This window comes from Harpia harpyja, chromosome 4, assembly GCF_026419915.1.
Source record: "Harpia harpyja isolate bHarHar1 chromosome 4, bHarHar1 primary haplotype, whole genome shotgun sequence".
NCBI lineage: Eukaryota > Metazoa > Chordata > Aves > Accipitriformes > Accipitridae > Harpia > Harpia harpyja.
In genome coordinates, this window is record NC_068943.1 from 64,576,275 (window position 1) to 64,595,610 (window position 19,336).

Sequence of the window (19,336 nt, forward strand, 5' to 3'; positions counted from 1 at the left end):
GTTTATTTTTATAACTAAACATCCAGCATTGTCCCATCCCACAGAGATGGGGAGGTCGCCTCTAATTTCATCACTGAGGCACAGTCAAATGTTTGAGTTGGGGCCCAAATACCTCCTCATGGTGCTCTGAAGCTCCTTGACCTCAGTCATTTTCCCAAACCAGCGGACATCCAGGCTGAGATGGTTGCTGAGGACGTCCTGCCCAAGCTGTGCTCTCTCCTGGCATCTGGCAGCGAGGACGTGCGTCATGCCTCCATTGCTCTGCTCTGGATACTGTCCCAGCACCCGCACAACCAGGTAGGGGAGGTCATTTTCCAAGACCAGAGGGGAAAGATTAGTTCTGGCCACCACCTGGGGTAATGCCCTGTTATGGCAAAATTACATACAAAATGCATTTTGAGAATGACCAATAGGCTCTGTGTGACTTCCCAACCCTTCTCTCTCCCACCCAGAATAACAAGGTTTTGTCTGCACTGTCACTAACTACCCGAGGAGCCTCTTTGTTGTGGTGAGGTGGGATCCAAAGGATCCTGCAGTTAATCAGATTGCCTGCAAGGTGACCAAGGGGAGGGTAGAGGGGGTGATGGATGTCAGATTCTTGGATGTGTGGACACTGCCCTGCACACCCTGCAACTCCCTATGGTCCCCTCAGTCCCTAGACTGTAGGTGTCCAGATGGGTGTACAAGGTAGGGGACATGCATAGCACCATGAGAGACTACAACCGTGGGTGCAGCTGAGGAAGCTATTACTTGGTTACAGAGCTTCCACACACACTGAAAAGCAGAGAAACTAATTTAGAGCGTGCATTTAAAGTGCATCAGTGCAAAAATACATTATTTCCCTATATGGACAGTTATTCAAAAGTACATTTGCATAAATTTAACATCTTTTGAATTAGGATCAAGACAGCAAGGGGGACTAATACAGTTTGAAATCCTATCTATCTTTAGCTAATTCACTAGGACTTTTCCTGTGTATCCTCAAGTCCTTAGTTACAGAACGGTTCTTTTGCCCACGTTCAGGGTAAACACCACCATTAACAGTGCAACACTATGCAAATACATGAAGAAGTCTGAAATAGAAATAAACTACAGCAAATAAACAAAACAGACACTCCTGCTGCACTTTCATCCTCCACATAAAACAGCAAAACCAGTAAGTAGCAACTGACAAATCATTATTATGATTAAATGTGCTTTTCCATTACAGTAATTAAAGATATCCTTAGGAACATGGATATGAAAGGTTTTTGATAGGTGTCTTAAGCTAACAATAACCTTTTAAGAGAGTCAGAGTTTGGGTAGATAAAGCAAAAAAATGTGAAAACCTTTTCTGCCACATTACTTTAAGCAGTAGTGACAGTCTGAGTAACCACAGCTAGGCTTAGATGCTTCTTGTGGCTGAAATACACGCAGTCTGATTTGAAATTTGCTCTGGGTATTGGAAGCCTGGTGCCTTATACCTCAGTTGCACATACACAGCACAATACAAACCAAATTGCACCTCCTCTTAACTGTGGGACATGATGGAAAAAATGGGTAAGCTCAATGCCTGGGAAGCAGCAACTAGAGCACAGAGCTTTTCAAAGGCACTGTGGCTTCAGAGGTTTTGTGCTGGCTGCATTAGCACCGAACGTCCTCATTGCTTGTCAAACTGCCTCATGCAATCAAAACACAATTTGCTCTCAACAAGCTTACAACTGAAATGCATTAAGTTAGTCGGAGGCTATTTGCACAGTAAAAATGTTACTCAGTATGAGACATTATGGTGGAACATTGTCCTCACTCGCATTTGCTTTTCTTGCCCCCAAACACCATTTGCGCTTTTTGTTCTCCCAGCAAAGAGAACCCGCAACTCTTTTCCTCCCTGATCCTGAAACGTGTCTTTAGCAGTGCTTCAAACCCGCAGCTACAAAGGGCACGCGCAGTGTCAGCGGGAACAAAGGCACAGGGAGCTGAGCCTTGTTACACCAGCAGTGAAACAGCCTGTCCTTCACGGGGGAAAAGGGTCAGCAGCAGGAGGCTGGAAAGCAAAGCATCACCCTTGAGGGTTTATTCTCCAGTGAGAAGTATCTACGTCTCAGAATTTGTTTTAGTGAGCAAACATGGCTGTCCCTGACTACTCAAAGTTGCTGCTTTGTGTGAGTGAGCCCTGGGCACTCTGAGAAGAGACTGACCTCTCCTTACTCATATCCTGCCTCCCCACCTCCATGCCTTTTCTGGCCTGTTTTTCACATCTTTTCAAGGTTTCTTTAACTCAGGCTGAATTCTCCATGAGTGAAAGAGGGAATTCTCCATGGGAACAGCTGTTGCAAAACAAACCACCAAACAAAGCTAACCTTTACAACCAAGTCAAGTGATGCTTGAATTATTACAAATACTACCCAGGATACAATAGGGCAGAATTCATCTGCCCTTTCGTTACCATGAAGCAAACCCCCAGGAATGCTTCACAGGAGCTCCTCTCCCTGCTTAAACCCCTTTTTTGCGATCCCCTGGCCAGGCTGTTGACAGCGATTCCCAGCAAGCGCTGGAAAACTTCCTTCTTGCAGGGCGAATTTCATTCAGTTCTCCCAAGGACAGTCCAACCCTGAAACACTAAAGAAAGAGTAAGGCTTTGTGAAAAAACAGCCTTTTAAATCATATTCCTTTGAGCAAAGACATGGAAGTCAGGGTGGGAGGAGTCTGTCTACTCCAGATGATGCCACTGACTTTCCACTCCAGGTACAAAATAACTTTGCCTTCCCATCTTGCTACCTAGTAAACAGGGGATAATATTTGTCTTGGCAAGAAATCCCTGGCTAAAGGGTACGAGTTGTGACTGTAAGCACAGTTGCTGCTGGAATGATTTTCCTTGCCTTTTTTTTTTTTTTTTTTTTTTTTTTTATCTTGGGAGAAGTTAGATCAGCATCCACCTGAACCACCCAATCCATTTTCACTCAGAGTTTTCTCATGTTTCTCTTGTGCTGTGCAGGATTGAGCCAAAAACCAAAATCTGGATCCCAGCCATATGCCAGCCAAAAAAGAGGTTCAGCAAAATTTAAAGTACTGTCACTTGCTAATGTAGATCCTAAACAAACAGCAGAGCTTGGCAGGGAAGTCATTGTATATTAGAAAGTTCATTTACAGTCCATAAAAAATTTCGTCCTCCCAGGCTGTAGCAAATCAAATAAGGGCACTGTAGTTGATGGGATTACAGAGAAAAGAGGACACTTGGTCCAAAAGCACAGAAAACAGTCATTAATGGTAATTTAATTAGATTATCTAAAATTATATTATTTCTGCCTTAGAAGAGAAGGAAAAATAAAACCAGTGAAAATTTACAGCCATATCTGCATATAGGATTTTTTTAATGCCCTGAGTTTAGGCATAGCACTGCCCTCTCCATCTATTTTCATGTTTTATTTTAGGATTGCTGGCTGTGACAGTGCTTAAAATGAACATAAGTGAAGATGTCAGCTGATATTAAATAAGATACACTTTTGCAATTTAACCTAAGTAAAAGAAAGATGTAAGTTAAACTATTTTTAAAAGACATCTGCCTTTCAACACTGCTTCAGTGATCCTGCCATTTTACAGGTTTCAGAATTATGCAATTTTTCTCAACTTGATGTAGGACCAATGATTTTTTTTATATTGAACACTCTTGCTAATGTGTCTCAATTTCTAAGTAGCACAAATAATATAGTTCATTGCAAAGAAACATAAGAACTGCATAAAGAACTCAAATTCATAAGGGAAAGAGACTGAAAGAAAAAATGCTCCCAAGAGAAAATCTCTTGCTTTTAACTGGAGACCTAACCCAAAGCCTGCTGAGATCAGGTTTCTCTTATAAACAGCAGTGCCCCCTTAATCCATACTGTTATTGAAGAAATTACCTGGGCAGTAATCCAAACTCAGAAGATCTGATTCAATTAATATTAGTGGTAATTGGAGGAAGACTACATTCAGAGAGAGATGTATTCAGTAAAGTCCCTCTAAAATATCCATCAGGCAGCAGAGAAACGTACGTATAAACTCAGAAGATGCTGTTCAGAGCATGTTACTAAAGTGGTGCCTGATCACGAACTGATCTAAACATACAGTCCATTATTGTAGGCGAGGTAAATTGCTGAGGTACTGCAGGACACACTGCTGTTGCTACTTCACCATGTACTTTTGCCTTTCACACCTACCCTGACCACTTCTCCTTCCAGTCAGGATCACGTGTCCTTCCCCTGACTACCGACAACCTCTGGGAAGCATTTGATGCAAACAAAAATAACCTACCAGACCTTAAAGACTCCAGCTTTCCATAGCAAGTGTTCTGTAGATCAGTGCCAGTCAGTAAATCATATTTTGAGAGAAAAAAAACACTGGACCCAGTCACTACACCATTGGTTTAAATGAGCTAAGTAATGCTCTTCTTTCAGAGCTAAGATCTATCTATCTATAGTTTGCTGCAAAGTTGCATTGTGTTGTCCATACTGGATGTAATTGAGATACCGGTTGCTATTCTCAGGACACTCTGGCATGTGTCAAGCTGCTACAGAGCCTGGGAATGCTACTGTCAGCGCATAAAACAGACCCTGTGATGGTTGGCCATACTGCTTGTATCATCAAAAACCTGAGCCTTTCCAAAAACAGACAGGTAGGTACCCAATATTTTTCACTGAACTATACCCTGGGAGGTTGCAGTTTTATTTACATCAAATCAGCATTACCCACAGAAAGATTTTTTTTTTTAAATGAAACACATGCCAAGGATACTCTGCACAAAATGTGTATGAATAAAAGGACCTGATGTGCCATAATGAAAGGGGGTTTTATTCATATTTTTCCAATACAATACAAAAATGCTAATGAAAATAAGAAATGTCTAATTTTTGCTACGTGTGATGTGGTTACCTAATTTGAATTACTGCATCATAGGTATAAAGTACTTCTAGCAAAGACATTTCATACTAATTAAAGGAACCATCCAGGAAAATCTGAAGTTTGTTAGAAACTGAATCCTTATTTCCTAACTCTCACTCTTTGGCTGTCCTTAGTTATCCACTTATGATGTTCAACACTGCTCTATTTTCACTCCCAGTTTGTTAAATATAACCCCAGCTATTGATGTACATTTTGCCTGTTTGGCAAGGTACTAGTTGTGCCAAGATGCTATAAAGATCTCTGTTGCTGACTTTGCTTCTAATGAGATCCATATCCACAGGTGCACTTCCTTTCTCCTTGCCTTTTAAGAGTACCTTGTTCAAACAGTGCCACTAGTAACAATCAATATTGGGGAAAAAAACCCACCTAAATCCTTGTCGCTGCTTTGCCCCACTTTCTAGCACACACTTTTTGAGACTCAGTTCCTTTTTTTTTTCCCTGTGTTCATGATCCAATTACCACTAGTTCTAGAGGTTTAAACTAGCCGAAAGGAAAACCTTTTCCAATTTTTTTTTCACTTGTACTAAGATAAGAATTTCTGATAGTTGTGAAATCAATTTTTGCAGGGAAATAGATTCCCTCAAACTCAAAGCCCACAGTAAGAGTAAAAATGGACCATCCTTTCAAAGTTTGCTTTAAAAAGATTACCATGTTTTTTGCTTAAATTCTGTGACTTTATTCCGTTATCAGCAGGGAGCTGGTTCACCTTCCTAAAGCTTTATATCGTATAGAGTATTTAGCACTCACTGCACAAGTGAATCCATAGACATGAGTGGGAGTGCCAGGTTTCCAGGGTCAGTTCTAAGGAACTGTCCCTAAAAGACATAAGAGTCCTTGGCACAAGAGGAAAAAAAGTGTTGGTTTTGTGCCAGCAGGACATGAACAGAGTGTGGGAGCTTGAAAGGCAGCAGTCTTGAATCCAGCTTCAACCTCTAAGCAGCAAGTTAAAAACCTGCAACATAAAAGGAGCACACAAAAAAAGATAACTCCCTTTTGTTGATAGACACCTGAGCTCCCTTATGGAGGTGTGAGCAGCTTCCATTACTAGGACCTCCCAGAGAGCTGATGACTTTGTGATTCAACTTCACTAGTAACCAGTCACCTTCAGGTGACTCATTCAGGACTCATGCCTTGGTCTCATGTGCTATTAATCCAGGTCAGCACAGGCTGAGTCTCCTATCTGTTTTCAACTCGGTCTGTAAAATATATATCCCAGCACAGAGACATGCTGTCCAACACTACTTTTGGCATAGCAGATTCAACCTAGAAGGTAAGGGATGCACAGAAAAGCTTAATTCATAACATTTCTCTCCAGAAACAGAACTCACCTTTGCTAGTGAGAGGTCATCTCATATTTCTGCAGATTAGAGCATTTCAACACCAGAAAGTTTTCAAAGCCCTGGCAGCAAAGAAGAGAAACTGAAAACCTTGCACATTTCCCAGTGCTTTGCCCTGTAGCACTCAGCTTAATCACCTCTGCAGCAAGACTTGAGCAAATGACAGCTTAATACTAACATACAGCCTGGTACAGCAGCAATAGGTCAGGAAATTCTTTGAGCTCAGAGTGATCTGTGATCATAAGAACATCCCACAAACAGAGCAATCCCTAGGAAATGCCTAAAATCAGATGATCTCTGAACAATCCAAGGTGTTTGTCACCTGGTTGTGCTAAATCTGGGAGAAGACATTTCCATTATTGATGTTTTAGCCCTCAGTATTGCTGAGAGTTATTCAGTACTTCTCAAGTCCTCACACAACACTAAAACATAACGAAAATGCTAAACATGAATCTCTCTCTTGTTGCAGAGAATCATTGAGAGCCCATGTGTTGAAGGTCTCCTCCAGACCCTGCTTTCTACCGACACTCAAGAAGACTCTCTTCATTATGTGACATCTTGCCTTGCTGAACTAGCAAAGCAAGGTAGGGAAGCAACCCCACCATAAATGGCTTAATCTGAGAACTGTACCTATCCTTTATTAATCCTAATAGGAGATGAAGCGCAGGTGGACATACAGCCCAGGTCTTTCCCTTTAAATTCACTGGGAGTTTTGCTGTAAGCTTCAAGAAGAGCAAGATCCAACTTGCTGGCAGGACACATGGGCTCCATTGTTTGCACTTTTTTCTGTTGAACTGCTTAGAATTTTTATTGAAAATTCTTTGTCCTGAATTTTACTGCCATACAGGGCCTGTCTACTTTTCTTTGTAACGTCGCCCAGTTTCTCTGGCTAAATTAATTTCACAATAGCAGAAACTAATATAAGAAGAGAAAAAGGCTAAAATACAAAGTGGCTCTTTCTCTTTAAAATTTTTGCACATAGATTTTATAAGAGATCCCAAATTAGCACCAGTGGAAGGTACAGCACTCCTCATGGCAGAAAGGATCAGTGTAAATTTTCCCAGCCTGCCCCAGCATTGGCTATTGTCTGTCAAACATTTCATCTTATGTATCTGGTGTAACTGCCATGCAACTGGTGACATGTCACATTTAATTTTGCAAGAGGTGCCCAGCAGCTGCTGGACAGACTGAGCCCACTAGGCAATAGCAGATCTCATACATAAAGTGATTCATTCTTTCAGAACACAAACCCAACAAAATAAAAATCCACCAGCCTTTCTGTGAATCAAATCCATGGCCCTACCTTACTGAGAGCATAACCTCAGAACGTGGTCCTTTTTTACAACCTAAACATACTTATTGCACAAGTTCAGCACGCACTTAGCTTCTCCAGATGCATGAAGGATTTCCTATTTAGGCAGTATTGTTTCTGCTAGACCTCTCACCTTTATTTCTTCAACACCGGAGTTTCTGTTTACAGACTACTCTCTTGTCTTTCTGTCTTCCAGAAGGAGCCACGTTATGCATGGTCCAACGGATGGATGAACCCTTGACAAAGTGCTTGGTGAGACTGGCTAGCCAAGTGGAACATACTGAGCCATCCTTTCAAGCTGCCTCCATCATCCAGCACTTGATAGGTCATGGTAACTGTCACACAGCATTAACTGTGCTTTCAAAGAGATTTATGGCTGTCTGGAATGAAATGAGCCTTTTCCCAAAGGAGTGAACTGTCAGGCACCGAACAACCTTTAACATTCCTATAGCATCCTCCATCTGGTCTCTACAAATTTATTAGCCTAAAAGCACCTACAGTCACCCTTGAAATACACATAAAACAGTGCTTGAGTGCACGAGAAAGCCCAGGGATGAAAACGGACCATAAAGATCTGATTCAGGTGTTTGTTGCCTGCTTCAAGCACTACCATTCTGCAGGGCTAGTCTGCAGCCAGTGCTGTGGTCCTTAAAAAACAACTTAAGCAGGGAGGTGGGAGACCATAAAGTACTCCTTACCAAGGGAAAGATGAGAACGTGTTTCAGACGAGTCATTGTTGAATCTTTCTGTTTGAGTCTCCTTCTCAGCATATACAATGTGATGGCATTCCCCACAGATAGGAGCAGAGGTTGGTAGAGACAATTTCAATGGGGTGGTTGTGTTCCAGAATTTTAGATCACCTCTGCTCCCTGACAAGCAAGAGGAAAGCATCTTGCTGAACCAAACGCTGCTGTTGTAATTCTAGACTAGATTAGCAGGAGTGGTGAAGCAAAGTGACTTTTAAGAATGTAGCCTATATTTTTTTAAATTTCAGTGAGAAAGAATTAGAAGAGCATTATTTTTACCTGCAGAAAACAAACAGCTTTATGCTTAATATATTTGTCCCATGCAGCTGAGAACCTTTAAGACTCACAAGGAAAAAGGTGTTCAGATGATTCTTGCCACATTCTCTAGAAAAGCATGGTTAGATTTTAATCCTTAGATGTGAGAGAAACTGAAGTCGATCATGAGTCTCCAATAAGGAAAAATGCAAACCTGTTTCAATTCTACCATCAAGGATTTGCAACAGAGCAGACTCTTAAGTAGTGAATAGAGTCCAACAGCATAATCGCTTCATGGATCGGTTAGCATGACCAGCTGATCAGTCCGTAAATCAGCATGCACCTTGCACAAGGACCAGCTCCCTAGCACAGCAGCCCACTCAGCATTTTATTTACCTCAAGATTCAGCGATACCGTCAGAGGCTGTAGTACATGGAAGTCCTTTGCCATTCTTTGCAGTAGCGTTGCTTGTAGGTGAAGTCGGACGAGTCATTAATGACCTTAAATGTTGTTACAAGAATCAGTTTTCAAAGTGTTTTAAAGGCTCCTATTGATCTCCAGTGGTTCTCCCATTTATGCAGAAAAAATGATGCTTTTGTTGAAGAGTCACACCAGAGAAATTCAGGCCTACCTCAAGAATTTTCTTACTCACCAAGAGATTCGCTTTCAGCAGCTGGGCATCTCTACGTTCTGCAGACTGCGAGAAGGTATGTCCTTCCTGCTGGGCTGAGGCCCCGGGGTGCTGCCAGACACTGCCTGCTCCTATCAGCAGCGAACAGGCACTGCTCTGTCAGAGAAATGACAATGCCAGGCAACTTCCTCTGGGGACTAGCTCCGCTCACTTAAAAGGAATGGAATAATCTCAAGGGTAGCTGTTACCTCACGTGTTTTTAAATAATTAAGGATATTTTATGATAAAGGCAGGGGGTTTCTTTGTTTGTTTGCTTGTTTTAAAACTAAAGGCTTTCTGACCAGCGGGGAAACAGGACTTCAGGTACAGATGGTTTTATCTAATATAAGAATGTTTGGCACTAGATGCAGCCTAAAGGCTTTTCAAATATGATTTTAGTTTATTTTGATAGAGCAAGCAAACAAGCAAATCGCATGATGAGCTAGTATTAAAGCTGGGAAGTCTCATGTCTTTTTAATATTTTAAATTCTGTTGATTTTTTTCTATTTTTGATAAGGGTTTTTTTGTTTTAGGTAGAAGTTGAGTACAGATGAGAGTTATAATATGGTAATAAATGTATATAGTGTGTATCTTCACATATATAGAGCCAGAGCCAAGACCCTGCTACATCCTGATATGCACCTATTGCAGAAGGCTGAATATGGCAACTGAGCTTTAGACACCTGGATCAGGAGAATTTAGCAGCAGACAATATTGTATGGTCATAGGGATGAAAACTGAATTAGTATCTGCTTTGCATGGTAGTAGAATATTGTTCTAACTTCTCTATACTTTACACTGTAGTAAGAACCATCAACAGTATCTAACCTGAAATAGAAGCTTTCTAAGCATCTACATTAAAATACAGGGAAAAAACAGCAGGTTGCCTAACACTTGTTTTTCCTCTTCAGATCCAGAATTTTCATTAGCATTCAGAAAAAGCCAAATGGCCAAACTCCTTGAACAAGTTCGTCAACAAACAGAAGAAACTCAAGAGCTCCTTAGGGCAGCTATTTGCCACGAAGACAGTTAATATTTAAGCTGCATGGTTTATGAAAACTTACCAGATCCAAGAGCCTGAACTTTCAGAGAAGCCAATTCTTTTCATTGGTTCCTGTAGTTAAAGTTTTCCTGCTAGTTACAGTTTCATCATACAAAAGAGATGTTCCGATAACAAGAATCGGAGCAGGTCAAAAAACAATCCCTTGAACACTTTGGCTGGCTGCTTAAGTGTACTGGAGGACTACAGCTACCTTCCTCCCAACTGTTTGGAAAACATCTGTTATGCTTGGGTAATCTTTCATGGTTTGTTTTTAGTTTCCTCACCTCCCCCTCCAAAAAACTAGGGCTGTATTCATAAGGTTTTATTCACATAACAGGCTGATTCTACTGAAGAGGCATCTCTCAAGAACACAGGTTCCTCTGCATTCATCTTTATTTTATTTCTCTTCCATGTCCCTTATTTCAGAGCACACTCCAGGAACTTGACTTTAGAAAATAACTGAATTAACACATACTGTAAAGGTAGCAAACTACTAACAGGTTACTACAGGAAGTAACTGCTGAGGGACAACTCAGAGAAAATGCAAGAAATTTGTAAGAAACAAGAGTAGGGCAAGCCTTAAGGCTGATCCTTGCATACACTGTAGGCACTACTCACCAGCAGAAAAGCAAAGACACACTGAGGCAGGTAAATGTTGGATAGAGCGTGTTCAGAATATAGCAGCTACCATGAAAGATTTGGGTGAGATGTGTTTGAATACAGAAATCTGTGTTCTGCAAAGGGTAAATTATTTCCAAAGGTACTTGCAACAGGGGGAAAGTGAACAAAGCTGGCAAAATTAGGAATTGATTTTAAATTTTGATATTGATATTTCATTTTAAAAGGACTTAAAGAACAAAAAAAAGTAGTTGTATGTTTAAATTCAACTAATTTTCTTGCATGTATACATGATACCGAACAACCTCCCCTCCCCTCCAGAGGCAGAGTCTGTCTCACAGACCTTTTAGCAAATCAAAACAGTATTTTTCAGGAAAAAATTGTAGCACAGAGCCTTGAAAGTATGGGGCACTAGTTTTTTAATGTAGGTTTTAATTTGTAAGAGAATAGTAATCTAATAATAATAATCATCATCATCATCTATTATAATCCAATTCCACCTTTGATCGATACACTTGTTTTTAAATACAAGAATCTGGCTGGAGCTTCATGTTGAACTGGCTGGAATACTGAAATTTTGGAACCACTCTTCTGGGAAACATCTGCTCCCAGGTAGCAGAGTTTCTTATAAAAACATGTCAGAAGAGTTTCCTGTGTTTTGAGGTACTTCTGACCATGGTATAACTCGTACATGCATGTAGAGCTTTAGAGAAATTAAAAAAAAAAAAAATTATTCTGTTATAACTAAGAGTTCAACATTGCATTTTACTGTGGCCCAAATCTCTAAGGTTAGTTTTGGTGCTTGGGAGCGGCATTTCTGCTAATGATTCCTTTTAATAACTGCAAGTTCTCTCCAATAGTACTGTTTAAAAAAAGTCCAACTAAAAACACACTCAAAAGCCTCTCTGCAGTGCAGTAAAAAGGCCTGTTAAAGAACAGGGCAGACAGAGATTTCAGATAAAGCAGTTCTAAAGCATTTTCAATATTCATGTGTGACAGAAATTTTCTTTTGAAATCTCATGTGAAAGACCCATGTGCTTAGCTGTGGGCAGTTGGGCTTATTAAAACAGAGGACTACAAAGAGCTGAATGACACAGCTAGGAACAAAACCAGAAAATCTCAAACTTCAGGCCACCTCCTTGGGTGACTTTAGATCGTTTCCCAAAAAGAAAATCAGTGCAATATTAAGCAATGGCATTAGAATCTGTCTGTTTTTCTTAGGTATTTAATTGCAAACAATACTTTAAGGTCCTAGCAAGAAGGAAAACAACAAAGCGTTCTTCATCAGGAATGAGGAGATGAGACAAGCAAAGCTAATGGTGAACAGCCCAGTAGTTGTGAATGTACTGAACTAAACTCACTGAACGTCATCCCTGTAAGCATTTATGTTGTGCTGTTAAGACATAAGCAAGGAGCTGAGTCTTTCCAAAGCACACTCTAGCTGCTGCGAAAGGTTACTACTCCTTAACTTCAGAGTAGCCATCTGTGGCTTCTACAGTTGCTAGCTCTACCTCACCAAGTAGTTAAGTGTTGCCTCTGACAGGACAAACAAAAACCATTGCAATAGCAGGCAAAGGAGCTGGCCTTCACTCGATACCGTATTTTATTATCAAGAACATTCAACAGAAAAACTATTTTTCCATGCATTTAAAGTTGCTTAACCCAAAACTTAAAATTTCAATTCATTTTTTTTAGTGGAGGTTTTTTTTTTGATTCATACACCTAATTCTACTGCCAGTTCCTCAGCTTTTAGTTTGTATGTGGGGCCCTTGAAATGGAGGAAAATTTCTCTCTCATTTGAAGCAAACCTGTAATGAATACAGTTATAAATTTTTACTGCAGTCTGGTTAGGAAAAAAAAAAAAAAAAAACCAAACCACCACACATGAGAAATGAAGCAGGCTCTTTATCTCTGTGCTGCAAACAGTGAAACAAGTGTTCTGAAGTCTCACAAAACCTGATCAGCATAATTTAAACCTGAGCCTAAATGAATCCTCAAACTTAAAACTGAAGCTAAATCTTACTGGCTATTTCTTTGCTCTGTTTCTAGCTGTAAGTGACCCTGTACTGATTTTCTAGTAAAGAGATTAAAGGAAACCTGAAGAAAAGTTTTAAGCAGACCAGCAGTAGCAAGAAGAGTTTTCCATCACAGATTGACTCCTGTTTCAAGTATGCAAGAAAAATGAAAATATAAATAGAAGTAAATATTTCAAACAAGTTTTATTTGGTACTTACATGCTATATATAGGTTTAAAGAAAAACTACATATTTTGGACACTATTGTGGCTGTGTACATGGAAAACTAAAGAAAGCAAGAAAAGGAACCCAATTTATTTTACTGTGTCGCAAGCTGCTATTGAAAACATTCTCACTGAATGGCTGTTTTTTCCCTTCCATATACATTCTGGCAGATGAAGTCTCTTTTCCATTGCATTTCCATTGCTTTTATCCCATCTCCTGTACAAGATGAACACTTGGCAGCAGCAGAAAGTCACTTCTTCAAAAACGCTTCAGCTTTTGTCTCAGAGGATTTCTTCTGCTAGCAGACTTTCTGCACAGCTTCCTAGAGGCCTAGCTCAGCGCTCACTAAAGGCAAGTGCAGGAATCTTAATGGTACATTCTCTGGTAGCATGAAGTGAAACCCCATAAGCCTCCATTTCCACTAGCCAAGGATCTCCTTACCGACTTCAGTGAGCAATGCATCAAGCCCTGGTTGGTGCTTCAAACTCAAATACCTAGAGTGAGCCCTGCCTGTAACAGCATTGTTTATCAAAGCACAAAAAGGTGCAAGATTTTACAGTTCTGTCCAATAGCAACCAAAAGTGAGGGATGGAACAATGACAGTAGAAATCAGCATCAAACTAAAGAGAAAGCAGCCTGCATTGCTCCTCTTATCACTCAAACTGCACTGCTTTATAAAAACCACACACTACATAAAAAAGACAATGACCGTTTTCCATTTGCTCTGAAACGAGCAAAACCAAGAAATCCCTAGACCTGCTTCATCATCCAAAAATCAAATATCTCAGGTTTCACACAGTCTTCAATAGTCTGATAAGGCAAAGTCTTCCATCACTGGGAAAAGCAGCAATTTACAGGACTCAGAACAAGGTACTTCCTTGCGTGTGTGCGCACGTGTGTGTGCGCATATGCGTACACATCTTTTATAGTATTGTGAACATGGATGTAACTAAAAAAAAAATCAAGTTTGCAGTATCATTTTACCACATTTTTCTAATTTATTCAATTAAACGATTAATTTCTGTACTGAACAAAATTCATAAATACATCATCTAGGAGAACATTAGGTTTTCCTCTTGTCCATGAAAAAATAATGCTTTCAAATTTTCACATTTTAAAACCTGCCTTATTTTGTGTTTTTAGAGAAAATGCAAGATCATAGTGACATCTCAATTTACAGAATGTCCCTGTAGGAATTACATTTACAAGAACCTGATACAGAAGCCTATACTTTGCCCCCATAATTAGAGTTCTCTGCAATAATATTTAAACCAACAGGTTTAAATAAAACACCCCATTAACTCTACTTGTAGAGCAATGAGGTATTTATTTTTCAAGTATTAGAACCGCAAAGTGTAGAAGATTCTTTGCCAATTTTACAATTATGCCTTTTAAACCAACACCCACCTTTTCAGAAAAAGAATCAGTCCCACCACCCATATCAGCCCATTGCTTTCAGATTCCAGTGTCTTGTGTCTTAAGGAATGCAGAAATATCCATTTACTAACAGAAAAAGCTTGTTGGAAAAAGCCATATTAAGTAATGCATGTGAAGCATGATTTTTCTAGTGATGAAAGCTATTAGAAAGGTGATCCAAGTCTATTCCCATCATTTCTTCTGCTGGTTTTACTAAAGTCCTTCCAAAAAAGATATTCAATAAATCTTTAAAAAACTGGAGAGAAAAAATAAAACACTCCTTCATAGCATGGAAGAAACTCCACTGACTGCAGAGATGCTCATATCACCTTTGGTTCTTCAGAAGAAACAATCAGATCACTTCTACAACAGAAGGCATCAAAAATGACAGGTCAGCAAAGAGTGACAATGCTTACTTCAAAATGCTATGTATTTATGCAATTATTTTATTGTAAGATTATTTTCCTTACATTTTCTAGCCACAGAAAAAGAAAATGGTAGTCCAATTTAATTTGCTAAATTAGTATTTGTTTACCTACCATCCTTTAAAAGTTGTGATGCAATTCAGAAAGATCTAGTGTGCTGCAAACCACTTGATGAGGGAAAGACATCCAGAATTTTACAGAAAAGGTAGGTACCAGCTCCCCTTCTGCATGTGCGTATCAGATATTGCACTTGCAGAACTGGAACGTGGTTGCTGATCATAAGCTAGGAACAGCAGTTGTCACTTATCATTTCTGTTTGAAAGCACAGGGCAAACATTTTCAAGCAACTTCAAATGGCAGAAAGTGCAGTGTAACTGAGAAGCCCCCCCTCAAAGAAAAGATAAGGCCTCACCATAATTTGCACAGCATCTGTATGTACTTGGCATGCATAGCTTTACAAAGTGGAGATATGCTCCTTTCCCCAAATAATATGGGGTTTAAAAATGCTTAAATTAATCAACTTATAGCAATTAAAAGCTCTAGGTCCTCTGTCAATTACAACACATTACAAATGTCAATGAACCAAGGTGAACCTACCTGCTGTTTGATGTGTTTGAACACTATCTACCTGAGGCAAGAGGGTCCCCTTATCTTCAAAGGCTAGAATTGGATTCAAAGGAATTTCAGGACTATTGCTTCCATCATTGTTCATGGCATCCAGCCGGGATGGCTTAGAACCAATAGGCAGGTTTATGATCTCTTCAAAGTTATCATTCTGCATAGATGTTCCATTTTCGTTTGCATTTTTCTCTGGATTGAGATTGCTGAAAGAGAAACATAAGTATTTCCTCATATGCCTCACCTAGAACAGAAATTTAGTCCTCCTCAAAGCAGTATTACAAATGGAAGAAGAGTCTGCATTAATTCTGAGCATTCTTTTAGCCAGTAAAAACAGAACTATGCTTCTACCACAGTAGAAAACCTGTTTTTGCAGCCAAGTACTAGACATGCCTTCCCTCAATCACATGGGATAGTTGTTACGTGTGGCTACACAACACGCAGAACTATAGAGAGCTTTATGGACACTGCAGTTCTGAGAAGCGACTGCAATGGGAAGCAGAAAGAAACCCCCTGCAGCAGCACCACTGCTATCTTGAGCCACCCACCTAATGCAATTTGCAGCCTCTTAACATTTTTTTCACCTCTCATAACCTTTGCCATACCCTTCCTCTTATTGCAAATCAATGTAATTGCCCTTAGGTAAGATCACTGGCATTTTTGTTATTTCTTGGATCACCTCCTGCCTCCAGTTTTGGAGCAGCCTCTTCTACCTGCCACCGATCCAGAGAAAAAACTCCCTTACTAAAGCAGTTCTCCTTTCAGTCCCTCCTCCCCTACAAGTTCTTAGGGCTTATTCCCAAGGCACAACCCAGCTCTGCACCCCTCCCATTGATCATGCCCAAGCCAAAGGGAACCCCTCCCAGCATCCCTCATGGCAAGGAGCTCATTCTTCTTCCATCTCCCACTTGACAGAGATGCCTTATGAGCAAGCTCCTGTACTTCTCCCCCAGTGAGAAGCAGTACAAGGACAGACACTCTCCAGTTACACATACTCTCCTGAGAAGACACATGATCATGTCTCAGAGTCCTGCCCCTCCCCTCCCAACCCTTTTATTAGGCACCCTATCATCAAATCCTGCTGTCTTTGCAGACAGCATGCACTATCTTGCCAGAGGGGAGAAACTAAGGTGCTACTTAAGTGAACAGGATGACAGTAATGGGACCATAAGCTTCTCAAGAAAGAGCAAGTACTCAACTGACACTCAAAAATCATGTGAACTTTCACAGGTGCTTTTTAAGGCCCTCAACAGTTAGATCCTGGCTATCTTGGGTACCTACTCCCTATTCAGACCACATCACGACTGTTCAAGCTTGTTTGGAAATGCTTCAGCCACAAAGGCTCAGATGCAATTTTCCTAGACTGAAACTAGGCTATCAATTTCCTCAGGCCATTTCTGAGCAGGTGGCTTGGTTTCACAGGCTAATTTTCTCCTGACAGGACATTTACTAGTCTTAAAAAAACTGCTTGTAATTGGCATATGGTTTCATTCGCTGGCTTCTATGGTTGTCCAACTCTTCACAAACAATTACAGAATTGTTTTACAGTACTTCCCAAGAGAAAGAAAATAATTATTGCTCTTTTGAAAGTGGCAATGTTTTATCCAAAGCCCAGATTTCCTGTGAGAACGATGTGCTGGTTTCCATATCAAGTCTTTCCCAGTTTTTCAGACCATCACCAGTTCTTTTTCAGAAAGGCACCCCCCTTTTTTCATCTGTGGATATGCTGAGCAAATTTCAGAGTGAAAAATACGTTTTGCTGCACTAAGTTTGAGAGCAGACACAGAAACCCTGCTGGCTGCCTGGGAGAGGTCACAAGTCACATCACCCTTTCGTGCTAGAGGTCCGCATCTGTAAGATGAGGAGCAGAATCTGTGAGATGCTTTGGGACTAATAAAACCTGCTTTGTAATGTACAGTTATTAGGTTATTATTCACTATAATATCCTATTACTTATTTCATCCCCATCTACTGCCAATAACCTTACCAGAGCTAGGATAACATGGCAAGTTTGATGGATGGGGTAAGAAACAGGCAGGAAGAGAGCAACTGCCTATTCATATAAATTAAAACAGCATAGTACGTCAAGTGTTCATACAATGAAGAAGCCTCCTGCTTCTGCAAACATATTAATTTTTCTATCCAATTGATCAGGTGACTTCAAAGATAAAGAGGTCTTCATATTTATTTGTCATTGCACTGTCAGTATTACACACCGAGTGTGATGGGTTAACCCTGGCTGGACGCCAGGTGCCCACCAAAGCCGTTCTATCACTCCCCCTCCTTCTCAGCTGGACAGGGGAGAGAAAATATAACAAAGAGCTTGTGGGTTGAGATAAGGACAGGAGAGATCACTCACCAATTACCGTCACGGGCAAAACAGACTCAGTTTGGGGAAAAATTAACTCGATTTATTACAAATCAACCGGAGTAGGGTAATGAGAAATAAAACCAAATCTCAGAACACCTTCCCTCCACCCCTCCCTTCTTCCCGGGCACAACTTCACTCCCGGATTCTCTACCACCCCCCCAGCGGCAGAGGGGGACGGGGATGGGGTTTACGGTCAGTTCATCACACGTTATTTTCTGCCGCTTCATCCTCCTCAGGGGGAGGACTCATCACACTCTTCCCCTGCTCCAGCGTGGGGTCCCACCCATGGGAGACAGTCCTCCACAAACTTCTCCAACGTGGGTCCTTCCCACGGGCTGCAGTTCTTCACGAACTGCTCCAGCATGGGTCCTTTCCACAGTGTGCAGTCCTTCAGGCACAGACTGCTCCAGCGTGGGTCCCCCACGGGGTCACAAGTCCTGCCAGAAAACCTGCTCCGTGGGCTCCTCTCTCCACAGATCCACAGGTCCTGCCAGGAGCCTGCTCCAGTGCAGGGTTCCCACGGGGTCACAGCCTCCTTCGGGCACCCACCTGCTCCGGCGTGGGGTCCTCCCTGGGCTGCAGGTGGATATCTGCTATACTGTGGACCTCCATGGACTGCAGGGGGACAGCCTGCCTCACCATGGTCTTCACCACGGGCTGCAGGGGAATCTCTGCTCCGGCACCTGGAGCATCTCCTCCCCCTCCTTCTTCACTGACCTTGGTGTCTGCAGGGTTGTTTCTCTCACATGTTCTCACTCCTCTCTCCGGCTGCCGTTTTTCCTCCGTCCCAACTTTTTTCCTTCTTAAAAATGTTATCACAGAGGCGTTACCACTATCGCTGATTGGCTCGGCCTTGGCCGGCGGCGGGTCCATCTTAGAGCCGGCTGGTATGGGCTCTCTCGAACACAGGGGAAGCTTCCAGCAGCTTCTTACAGAAGCCACCCCTGTAACCCCCCCCCCGCTACCAAAACCTTGCCACACAAAGCCAATACACTGAGTTAGACCAGGATTCACAGACTTGAACAATGTCTTCTGAGACACAGGAGTCTATACAATCACAAAGGGGGTACAGAAGAGGAAACCACAACTATGAATCTTCTAAATTTTATGCTATAAAATCTTCTCTATTTCCTGCTATTTGCTCCACCAAATTACTAGGGGAGCAAATTTAGAAGAAACAAAGGGAAAAATGGAACTGTGGAATTAATTTCCACTGGACATCTTGGAGGCCATAAGCTCAAAAGGAGATTAGACAAATTCCTAGGAGATTGGTATACCCTCCAGCTTCTGGTAATTAGCAGCTTAGGGACTACTTGAGCTTGTGGTTGCATTTGGACCACAATGCTTAGTAACCCTTCATTGACCAGAG

At 41.2% G+C, this 19,336-nt stretch overlaps 2 protein-coding genes across 11 annotated transcripts in view; one reads left to right on the plus strand and one right to left on the minus strand.

Moving 5' to 3' along the window:
- LOC128140533 (uncharacterized) overlaps window positions 1–14,340 on the plus strand; it is a 30,701-nt gene extending 16,361 nt beyond the window's left edge. For both annotated transcript variants that reach the window (XM_052784468.1, XM_052784469.1), the window contains 6 exons: window positions 164–297; window positions 4,502–4,630; window positions 6,724–6,838; window positions 7,763–7,897; window positions 9,149–9,274; window positions 10,149–14,340. In XM_052784468.1, coding sequence (XP_052640428.1) covers window positions 164–297; window positions 4,502–4,630; window positions 6,724–6,838; window positions 7,763–7,897; window positions 9,149–9,274; window positions 10,149–10,270 — 761 coding nt within the window. In that variant the 3' untranslated portion in view covers window positions 10,271–14,340. The remainder of the gene's footprint in view (window positions 1–163; window positions 298–4,501; window positions 4,631–6,723; window positions 6,839–7,762; window positions 7,898–9,148; window positions 9,275–10,148) is intronic.
- The window catches only part of MAP7 (microtubule associated protein 7), a 127,173-nt gene continuing 120,934 nt past the window's right edge, over window positions 13,098–19,336 (minus strand). For all 9 annotated transcript variants that reach the window (XM_052784461.1, XM_052784459.1, XM_052784458.1 and 6 more), the window contains 2 exons: window positions 15,576–15,802; window positions 13,098–14,916 (listed from right to left, as the gene is read on the minus strand). In XM_052784461.1, the coding sequence (XP_052640421.1) occupies window positions 14,906–14,916; window positions 15,576–15,802 (238 nt within the window). In that variant the 3' untranslated portion in view covers window positions 13,098–14,905. The remainder of the gene's footprint in view (window positions 14,917–15,575; window positions 15,803–19,336) is intronic.